Raw genomic sequence first — 11,378 nt, 5'->3', positions numbered from 1 at the left:
CATTGCACCTCCTGGATCCACTGATTGGCTCCAATGCAAAAAAAAAGAATTAATGCACTTTTTATTTTGTAATCAGTGTGGGGCGTTTATTATTTTATTATATACAAAAAGTTGAAAGTTAATCTTTATGCTGTGTGCATTGAGCCTTATGTGTGACATTACAAGAGGAGTATATTATATTACAGTGTATAGAAGACTCTATAGAAAAGAGTACACAGGGAGAGGACAGTACATTATATTACAATGTATAATCCTATAGAGGAATACACAGGGAGAGGACAGTCTATTATATTACAATGTACAATCCTATAGAGGAGTACACAGGGAGAGGACAGTCTATTATATTACAATGTACAATCCTATAGAGGAGTACACAGGGAGAGGACAGTACATTATATTACAATGTATAATCCTATAGAGGAATACACAGGGAGAGGACAGTCTATTATATTACAATGTACAATCCTATAGAGGAGTACACAGGGAGAGGACAGTACATTATATTACAATGTATAATCCTATAGAGGAATACACAGGGAGAGGACAGTCTATTATATTACAATGTACAATCCTATAGAGGAGTACACAGGGAGAGGACAGTACATTATATTACAATGTACAATCCTATAGAGGAGTACACAGGGAGAGGACAGTACATTATATTACAATGTACAATCCTATAGAGGAATACACAGGGAGAGGACAGTCTATTATATTACAATGTATAATCCTATAGAGGAATACACAGGGAGAGGACAGTACATTATATTACAATGTATAATCCTATAGAGGAATACACAGGGAGAGGACAGTCTATTATATTACAATGTACAATCCTATAGAGGAATACACAGGGAGAGGACAGTCTATTATATTACAATGTACAATCCTATAGAGGAATACACAGGGAGAGGACAGTACATTATATTACAATGTACAATCCTATAGAGGAATACACAGGGAGAGGACAGTCTATTATATTACAATGTACAATCCTATAGAGGAATACACAGGGAGAGGACAGTCTATTATATTACAATGTACAATCCTATAGAGGAATACACAGGGAGAGGACAGTACATTATATTACAATGTACAATCCTATAGAGGAGTACACAGGGAGAGGACAGTATATAGATTCTAATATTTCATGGGGTGTGCACAGGGAGGAGGAGGAGGCGGGGCAGAGATGACATCCAGGGGGTGTGTACTGAGAGAAGGAAGGGGCGTGTCCCGGTGTCATCTCTGTGTCCTTCCTCTTCGCTCTCACACCGGATCGCTGTCACTCGTGTCTGGGCTGAGTTGGGATCGCACAGTCCGGCCGCCCTCCCCCCACCATGCCCAGATATGAGATGGCGCTGATCATCAAGGCCATGCAGAGGGTGAGTGTCATTCATTGTCCGCCTTCTCCCCTACAGGCAACGTGCTCGTCTCTGATTGGCACACGGCGGGGCTCCGGGTATCACGTGTCCCGTGCTGCCTGCAGGTAAGTGTGCCCGGGGGGGTGTGTGCGACCCCCTGACTGTGTGTACGGAGCGACCGACACCAACCCCCCGGGGTAATACAATCACACCCACCCCTATACACAGCCCGATCATCCCCTACTATGTGTGTACATACCTCCTATATACTGTATATAATACTATGTGTGTACATACCTCCTATATACTGTATATACCATACCATGTGTGTACATACCTCCTATATACTGTATATAATACAATGTGTGTACATACCTCCTATATACTGTATATACCATGTGTGTATATTATGGTGAGATCCACTGTACACATGGCTCAGTATGATACAATGTATATACTATATATCATAAAATGTGTGTGTATATATGATACATTGCGAGTATATATTACAATGCATATGTACTACAGATACAATGTGTGTATAGGATACAGTGTGTATGTTTATGTGTGAAAAAAAAATATTACAATGAGATCTACTGTGCACATTTCTGTGATCTCTGATACAATGTATATACTCTGTATATGATATGATACAGTGACATGTACTATGCACATGGCTGGATAATATATACCTATATAATACAATGAGATGTACTTTATACTATATCAATGGCAGTATTATGACATATACTATATATGACATGTACTGTACCCATGTATATATGTGTATGTGTGTGTGTGTGTGTGTGTGTATATGTGTATATATATATGTACTATTCTCAGGCTTTATGATATCTGATACAATGGGGTATAGTATATTCGTGGTAGTATTATTACATTACAGAGAGGTGGGATACAGTAGGATATACTATATATCATGCAATGACATGTTCTATACATGTTTTTTATATATACAGTATATCTATATGATACAGTAATGTACTTTATGTACATGGCTCTAAGAGATATGTATAGTACTTTATGCTATATACATGGCTGTAAAAAAAAACCACACTGTGTATGTGTTATAATGTCTTCTTATTACATCTCTAGTTATATTCTACAATAATTGGGGATGAGTGAATTTCCTTGTTTTGATATCCAGCAAACTTCAATTCAGTGGAGAATCCAACCCTCTCATTCACATTGGAGTGACTTGACAAAGACAAGTCGCACCCTATTGAAGTTAATCGCACTGTTCAAATCTGTGCGACGCTGACATTGCAGTGCCGCGTTGATTTGAAAAAGTAGTCCCTGCAATACTTTTTGGCGATTTTCGGGTGCCATTTGCGTAGACATTTGTGCGTAAAGCCACACAGATGTCTTCCAAATCACCCCCGAAATCGTACTGGCATGCGGCTTTGAAATCGTGCAGTTTCAGATGAAGTCGCACAATTGCAAAGCTACAGTCGATGTGAATGATGGCTTAGTCAACCATGCAAACCATTATTAAAAAAAAAAACAAAACAAAAAAAAAAGAAACACTGGGAGCTGGGCACTACCATAGGGCACATGTACTAATGCCAATATGTTTTTATTTAGTGAATCGGGTCTTTTTATGCAGCTAAAAGGATAACATTGAAAATTCACGAATCTGCTAAATAAATGACTTGAAGGATGTGTTAAATCTGCACATGGTGGTATAGAACAGTATGCGTTTCATGGAGCGTCTTAGTGATGGGGTTCTCTGGCGGCACGTATTTGGCTGTGGCATTGATCTGTTTCATGAACAGTTAGCTTAGTTTATATCCAGCAACACCCAAATCTGATTCATTCCAGACAACTGATATTAATCCTCTATACCTAGAACAGTCTTCCTAAATGTCTTCTGTATTCTGCAAAAAAAACTAAAAACTTTACCCCTTGCCACCGTGTATGCCCATTTAGAGAGGGTCTTCTTCCATGGGGCTGCCTATGTGTGTACTTGTGCTGGAAGCGCGCTGCATAGCCTTCTCCCAGCACAGAGACCACACTGTCACTGACCGCTCTGTTAGTCTTGTACTAACAATTAAAGCGGGAGTAAACTCTGATACTTCTACCCAAAATTACACAGAATGAACTCTCCAGGTTTTTCACTTTAATGCATTCTATGCATTAAGATAAAAAATCTTTTGTGCTGCAGCTTCCTTCCCCCCCAGAGCCCCACTTTTTCTTACCTGAACCCGATCGTTCAAGCGACCCAGCCCAGCAGCTTTCTCTGTTCTCATTGGATAGATTGATAGCAGCAGGAGCCATTAGCTCCCGCTTCTGTCAATCAAATCCAGTGATGTGGGGGGGGGGGGGGGGGTAGAGTCCTGTGTCTGTGTCAATAGATGCAGCAGCTGGATTCGGGAGCGAGCGCGCACACAGGTGCCCCCATTGAAAGCGGTTCTCCGTGGGGGCACCCGATGAAGAGGAGAATTGGGCTGCTCTGTGCAAAACAATTGCACAGAGCAGGTAAGTATAACATGTTTGTTATTTAAAAAAACAAAACAAAAAAATACGAACCTTTACAATCACTTTAAGTTATTTTAAATAAAAGTGCCACATAGGAAAAATATAGGAACGCTTCTTGCTTTTAAAAACATTGTATTTTGATAAAGCTCTTTTCCAATTGCAGCCGCCGCCATACTTACTACTGTCTTCAATACTGTACTTGCTCTCTTCCCATGTCCCTAATTTTGCGCATGCGCAGTACTTATCAAGCCTTGTGCGGCTCTCCTGTCTCTCTCATTCAATACAGCTCTCTCGGGCTCAGTCCTGGGCTGCGCTCGCCGCCTCTACCACCGACCTAGCGAGTCACATGGGGTTAAGGCTCAGCTTGTGAATGGAGAACAGTCTGGCGGGATCTCGGAGCTTTCGTCGGGCAAAGGAAATGACGTACCCCCTGGCATGTAAACGCCATTTAACTGGCAAGAAGAACCTGCCGAAAAACTGGACCATACACACGATACTAAAATCGGAAGTAAAATTTTGCCTGACAAACGATCTGCTGATTTTTGGATCGTTGGTACAGTGCTTTCGACAGCCGATTCCAACTTTTTTTTTTTTTTTTTTTTTTTTTCCCCGACAAAAGCTGAATGTGCAGACAATTACAATAACATTTTTGTCAGATGTGAACTCAACGTCCGATTTTTCGTTTTTAATTAATACGGTTTTCTTCCGAAAAAAATCGTTAAGAGCAAGACTACGCATGCTCAGAAACTAAAGAATACATACAAAGCTATTCAACGCGTTACGTCACTTCTGACGTTCTATTCTGTAGTACAAGAATTTTCGTATGGTGAGTAACCTCTTCACTTTCGACATGAGACCAGCATGGTACAAAAAACGGACGTTCAGTCATCTGAAAATCTGATCGTGTGTACGAGGCTTAAGTTCGCATGCGCCGATTTACGTCATCAATCATAGAAGGAATAAGGTAGGAAGCATTGTATACAGAACCGCAAATTCACTAGGTAGGAAATATATGGTGGCAATAGCACAGGGTGGGTTTACTACCGCTTTAAGACCTGGGAGGAGTGGCTCTCAATCACATGATCACTGTGATAGCCTCTTATTGGCTATCACAGTAATCAATAACTGTACAGCCCGCCCCTGTACGCTTTCTTCTCTTGAATGGAGAAAAAGATGTGTTGTATCTTTCTCCTTGCTAGAGAAGTGATACCCCCTTTTTTTTTTTTTTTTTTTCGCCGATACCAATACCTTCCAGCAACTGTTTTATTTACACTTCAGCTGTTGGCAAGGAAACCCCGCTGACAGCTGAATGAGTGATTGGTTGTTAAGGACGCCTGTTCACCCCCTATGGAGCAGAGCAATTTTTACATTTCTGCTATTAACCTGTGTATTCACACATAACCTTGTCATTATGGTAACAACGTAATACATATATTGTTTTTTAAGGACAAAACAATGCTTTCTTTTTGTGACTATTGTCTTGCATCAACGATTTATTTTTCACAATCATTAAATGTAACAAAACAAAAAAAAAAACTCTTTTTTTTTTTCCTTTGAGCAGTGTTTGTTTAAAAAATAAATAGCGTTACTGCACATAAAGTGTGCATTTTATTCTGAAATTTTGTCCTGTTTAAAATAAATTATGATTCTAGTACAAAGCATTGAAAAGTTATTTAAAATCCCTAATTTTTTTTTTTTTTTACATTGAAAAAAAAAAAAAAATGTGTAAGTTAAAGTATTAACGAGCAAAGCAAAAAAAAAAAGTTTTAATAATAATTATTAGTTTATAAAATAAGAACAAAAAAAAATAAAATTTGCAGGAAAATTTAATGGAGATGGCGCATAAGGAATTATTAGGGCTGGTGAACAGATGAACATTTCATTTAAAAAAAAAAAAAAAAAAAAGTAAATTTTTTTTTTTACTTGACATGTTGCTTTTAGACTCAGTTCACACATATCCAGGTGCAGTTTTAGCATAATTTTAGAGTCTGCTGCAGTTTTGTTCACCAATTTTTCAGGTGAATTTTTGACTTGAAATCGCACCAGAACCGGACTAAAACGCACTGTGGCTGGGCCGGAGATTTGTGAACCGGCTCCATAGAGAAGGCTGCCAGTTTACATGTCATGTGAATTGGATGCGGTTTAAAATGCATCTAATTTGCATATCTGTGAACCCAGCCTTAAAGTGATTTTACAGGCTGAAGGTTTTTTTTTTTTTTTTTTCACCTTCATGCATTCTATGCAGCCACAGCTCCCCCCTCACCTGAGCCCCCTCTCGATCCAGCGATGTGCATGAGAGACTTGGCTGTCCCAAAACTCCCTCTCCTTTGGCAGAGACAGCTGCCAATCACAACCAATAAGCGACAGCGGGGGGGGAGGGGGGGGTGCTGGGCCAAGCCACAGCTCTGTCTTATAGAAAAATAGAGTCGGGCTCGGGAGCGAGCATGCACCAGTGCCCCCATAGCAAGCAATTTGCTATGGGGGCACTGGTCAAGGGTGAGGAGCCAGGATCACCAGCAGGGAACCTGAGAAGAAGAGGATCTGGGCTGCTCTGTGCAAAACCATTACACAGAGCAGGTAAGTATAACATGTTTGTAAAAAAAAAAAAAAAAAAAATCCTAACCTTTTAATGTCACTAACTGACCATCTGCAGATCGAAGTTCATCCCTTCGATCTGTAGATTAATATAGTTTTAGGAACTGAGCAATGTTGTTGATGAACATTGTTCGTTGTGGTGTGTTTTTTTTTTTTTTTTTTTTTTTTTATAGCTCCAATTGCCGGGAGGTTTCTTTTATTGCCGGGAGGTTTCTTTTATTGCCGGGAGGTTTCTTTTATTGCCGGGAGGTTTCTTTTATTGCCGGGAGGTTTCTTTTGTTTACACATCAGCTGTCAGCAGGGGAAATCCGCTGACAGGTGAATGTGTCATCGGTTGTTAAGGTCGCTGTTGCCCTGCTTCATAAAAACTGGTAATTGCCAGCTTTTTTTTTTTTTATGCAACTTTTTGTTTATTGTATTGCGTTTCCCAAACAGAATGAAACTAAGCATAATGTATACAATAGTGTACACAACACAATAGTGTACACTACAGAATGACCACCCAGTACAACAGATCAGCACTAGTAGTCAGTATAACTCCAAACATCATGTAATAAATTATGTCAGTATAAGATCCCACATAAGAGAACTAAGGCACATGAAGTTCGGTAACCTTAGATACACTATATTACCAAAAGTATTGGGACACCTGCCTCTACACACACATGAACTTTAATGGCATCCCAGTCTTAGTCCTTAGGGTTCAATATTGAGTTGGCCCACCCTTTGCAGCTATAACAGCTTCAACTCTTCTGGGAAGGCTGTCCACAAGGTTTAGGAGTGTCTATGGGAATGTGAAAAAATGCAAGGGTAGTTGAAAATACATTAATATAATAGTGCCAAAAATAGACTTAAAAAGTGACAAGTGCTTAAATTTAATAAACCCATTAACGATTTGAAGATAAAGTGACAAGTGCTGTAATTAAAGTCCTTCAATGAGTTGTAGAGGCAGAAGGTTTTTTTTTTTTACTTTAATGCATTAAGATATAAAAAACCTGTGTGTAGCAGCCCCCTCTAGCACCCCCCTAATTACCTACCCGAGCTCCTTCTCTCTACAGCGATGTCCACAATCCCCCCCAGCCATCCAGGACACTCCTCCTGATTGGCTGAGACAGAGCAGTGGTGCCATTGGCTGACTGACAGCTGTGGGAGCCAATCAGGGGAGAGAGGGGGCGAGGCCAGGTCGGGGCTCTGTGTCTGAATGGATCCGCTGAGCTCTGACTTGGCTTGGGTGCCCCCTGTAGCAAGCTGCTGGCTGAGAGGCACTCAAAGGAGGGAGGGGCTAGGAGCAGCGAAGAGGGACCCGAAAAGAGGATCCGGGCTGCTCTGAGCAAAAACAACTGCACAGAGGAGGTAAGTATAACATTATTTTATATATATATATATATATATTGATGCAGGATTGAAATTATGCGAATTCAGCTGAACTCGCACATTTTCATTCCCGCATGTCAGTCCAACGATTTCAGAGACATCTGTGCGGTTTCCTGCACAGATGTCTATTGCAATCGCACCTGAAATTGGCTAAAGTAGTACAGAAAGTGACGCCGCAAAGTTGGCATCGCACTAATTCGGACAGTAGATGCTGATTTGCCAAATCGCATCAATGTGAACCAAAAAAAAAAAAAAATTCAAATTCAGCAGCTACAAATACTGCAGCTGCTGACTTTTAAAAGAAGGACACTTACCTGTCCAGGGAGCCCGCGATGTTATCACCCAAAGCCGATCGTCCCCTCGGCTCCAGATGCAGGCGCCGGCATTGCTAGTAAGGGAATCGGGAACTGAAGCCTTGCAGCTTCACAGCCTGTTTCCCTACTGCGCATGTGTGAGTCGTGTTCTGAGTGGTCCCTGCTGTTCTCTGGGACCTGTGTGCCTCTCAGAAGACAGTGGGGGGGGGGGGGGGGACAGAGGAGGGGCCGGACATGGCGTAGATCGCCATGGATCCTGCAGTGATCTTTTGCCGGAAGTGGGAGCAAATACCTGTATTGGACAGGTATCTGCTCCCCCCCCCCCCTTCCCCCCTGAAAGGTGCCAAATGTGACACCAGAGGGGGGAGGAATCCATTTTTGGGTGAAACTCTGATTTTAAGTCTATTTTTGGCATTATTACTGTACTTTCATACTACTGCAATTTTAAACACAGTTGTTAGTCATTTCTAAGTACAAAAATGTCTATGGGATGTTTGATCATTCTTCCAGAAGCACACTTGTGAGGTCAGGCACTGATGTTGGACAAGAAGGCTTGGTTCGCGGTCTCCGCTCTAATTCATCCCAAAGGTGTTCTATGGGGTTGAGATCAGGACTCTGTGCAGGCCAGTCAAGTTCCTCCACCCAAAACTTGGTCATCCATGTCTTTATGGACCTTGCTTTGTGCACTGGTGCGCAGTCATGTTGGAACAGGAAGGGGCCATCCTCAAACTGTTCCATCTAAAGTTGGGAGCATGATATTGTCGAAAATGTCTTGTATGCTGACGCCTTAAGAGTTCCCTTCACTTGAACTAAGGGGCCAAGCCCAACCCCGGAAAAACAACCCCACACCATAATCCCCCCCTCCAACAAATGATTTGGACCAGTGCACAAAGCAAGGTCCATGAAGACGTGGATGATAGAGTTTTGAAGAACTTGACTGGCCTTCAGAGTCCTGACCTCAACCCAATGGCACACCTTTAGGATGAGATAGAGCGGAGACTCCGAGCCAGGCCTTCTCATCAGTGCCTGACATCACAAATGCGCTTCTGGAAGAATGGTCAAACATTCCCATAGACACACTCCTAAACCTTGTGGACAGCCTTCCCAGAAGAGTTGAAGCTGTTATAGCTGCAAAGGGTGGGCCAACCCAATATTGAACCCTACGGACTAAGACTGGGATGCCATTAAAGTTCATGTGCGTGTAAAGGCAGGTGTCCCAATACTTTTGGTAATATAGCGTCTATATAGAAACTTCAGCATTTAATCAGACACTGTGAACCTATCGTTCATCCAACCTCTTAAAGCCTTATTATTTGTCTGGCACACCTCTACTGGCATAAGTAGCTTTGTATAATGGTAGAATTTTACTAACGCCTTCTAGGCAAATAGCGGCTTTTTATTTTTGTTTACATTTCAGCTGTCAGTGAGGGGATCCCGCTGACAGCTGAAAGAACCGAGCCTGAACCTATCAGATATCGGTGCATTTGCAGTACCGATACTCGTGCAAATGCTTGGTATCAGTGCAACCGTAAAATCCACCTGCCGGGGAATGTCCTATTTCCTCGTATCTTTTAAAGCTGTGTAATTTTTTTTTTTTTTCTTTTTATATAGTGGTTTTATTGCCTTTTATAGGATCCTGTATCGGTGGGGTGATGTTGGCATGGATTTTCTTTTTAATTGCATTCAGCAAAAGCTTACTTATGGAGATAACTTGCTGCGTTTTCTCTGGGGTCGTCTAGGATTACGTCCGTCAACAAAAAAACAATTTAAGCTTAATTTTGCAATTTGATTTTTTTTTTTTTGTTTTACTGTGAAGATCGTAAAAACATTACAGACCTGCTGTTTTACAGCTGGGATGTATTTTTGTTTCTTGTAGCCCAGGGGAAGGGTAGGATGTTTGGTGCAATAAAAGCTTGATGACTTTAATGACAATATTCTCATCCTTGGCTTCCTGTTTCAAAGTTCGACTTTGTTTCATTTCCTAACTTCTAAATATAGTAGTGATATAAATAACAATGAGATAACCCTATTATCTTAGAATCTCGGGTTATCTCGTAATCTCGTATGACACTTATGGCAGTTCCTGTGTCATTACGTGTCGGAAAATCATGAGTTTGTTCAAAGTGTGATCTAATAACTTATTGAAGTGGCATTTTTTGTCAGCAGATAGAAAGCCTTATCATGTTGACAATGTCAGGTCCATGGCTGCAGGTGGTTGGACAGGTTAGAAAACTTGTTCTTCTTCCAGATTGATTGGCAATGAAGGTGTATCCCTTCTACATCGTTCTAAAGTTTACAAGGTGCTCTGCAATGATTGGATGTAGTGTGGCCCTGAGCGAAGTCCAATTGTCTGTATACCTATGCACTCTCTAATGCAACCTTTCTCAGCTTTCATGAAGCCTTGGGGGTACTCCGCAGATTGGTAGGGGAGCCTGCATAGTTCTAGGGCCAGTGCCATTTCCCCCAGCCGTCGAATTGCGTATAGTGGAGTTTCTTTGGTCATCTCTCAGATAATCAACCACTGACACCAAAGATCTTTTGAGCAGTCTGTGATGGGGAGCATTCTTTTTTCTAATCCCCAAAATAAGAATGGCACAACTCCCACTGATCACTAGTATAAGAGAACTCCCCTTTCCCGGGCACCAGTGTAGGGGCGGGCTCCCCTTTCCCGGGCACCAGTGTAGGGGCGGGCTCCCCTTTCCCGGGCACCAGTGTAGGGGCGGGCTCCCCTTTCCCGGGCACCAGTGTAGGGGCGGGCTCCCCTTTCCCGGGCGGCGATGTAAAGGGGGGGGCTCCCCTTTCCCGGGCGGCGATGTAAAGGGGGGGGCTCCCCTTTCCCGGGCGGCGATGTAAAGGGGGGGCTCCCCTTTCCCGGGCGCCGATGTAAAGGGGGGGGCTCCCCTTTCCCGGGCGCCAGTGTAGGGGGGGCTCCCCTTTCCCGGGCGCCAGTGTAGGGGGGGGGCTCCCCTTTCCCGGGCGCCAGTGTAGGGGGGGGCTCCCCTTTCCCGGGCGCCAGTGTAGGGGGGGGCTCCCCTTTCCCGGGCGCCAGTGTAGGGGGGGGGCTCCCCTTTCCCGGGCGCCAGTGTAGGGGGGGGCTCCCCTTTCCCGGGCGCCAGTGTAGGGGGGGGCTCCCCTTTCCCGGGCGCCAGTTCAAAGGGGAGGGGGCTCCCTTTTCCTGGGCGCCAGTGTGAAGGGGCTCTTTGTTTGCATCCGGCCCCCAGGCTGCAGTTTGAAGGCC

At 43.0% G+C, this 11,378-nt stretch overlaps 2 protein-coding genes across 2 annotated transcripts in view; both read left to right on the top strand.

Moving 5' to 3' along the window:
- Positions 1–1,242: 1,242 nt before the first annotated feature.
- MRPS6 (mitochondrial ribosomal protein S6) overlaps positions 1,243–11,378 on the top strand; it is an 86,185-nt gene continuing 76,049 nt past the window's right edge. Inside the window, exon 1 of the mRNA XM_073617181.1 lies at positions 1,243–1,382. Within this exon, the coding sequence (XP_073473282.1) occupies positions 1,338–1,382 (45 nt within the window). The 5' untranslated portion in view covers positions 1,243–1,337. The remainder of the gene's footprint in view (positions 1,383–11,378) is intronic.
- Positions 1,248–11,378, top strand: part of SLC5A3 (solute carrier family 5 member 3) — a 28,678-nt gene continuing 18,547 nt past the window's right edge. Inside the window, exon 1 of the mRNA XM_073617180.1 lies at positions 1,248–1,382. The gene's annotated coding sequence lies outside the window, so the exon portion shown is untranslated. The remainder of the gene's footprint in view (positions 1,383–11,378) is intronic.

Source organism: Aquarana catesbeiana, linkage group LG02 (assembly GCF_042186555.1).
Source record: "Aquarana catesbeiana isolate 2022-GZ linkage group LG02, ASM4218655v1, whole genome shotgun sequence".
In the NCBI taxonomy this organism is placed as follows: domain Eukaryota; kingdom Metazoa; phylum Chordata; class Amphibia; order Anura; family Ranidae; genus Aquarana; species Aquarana catesbeiana.
This window is presented reverse-complemented; position numbering and strand designations above follow the sequence as displayed.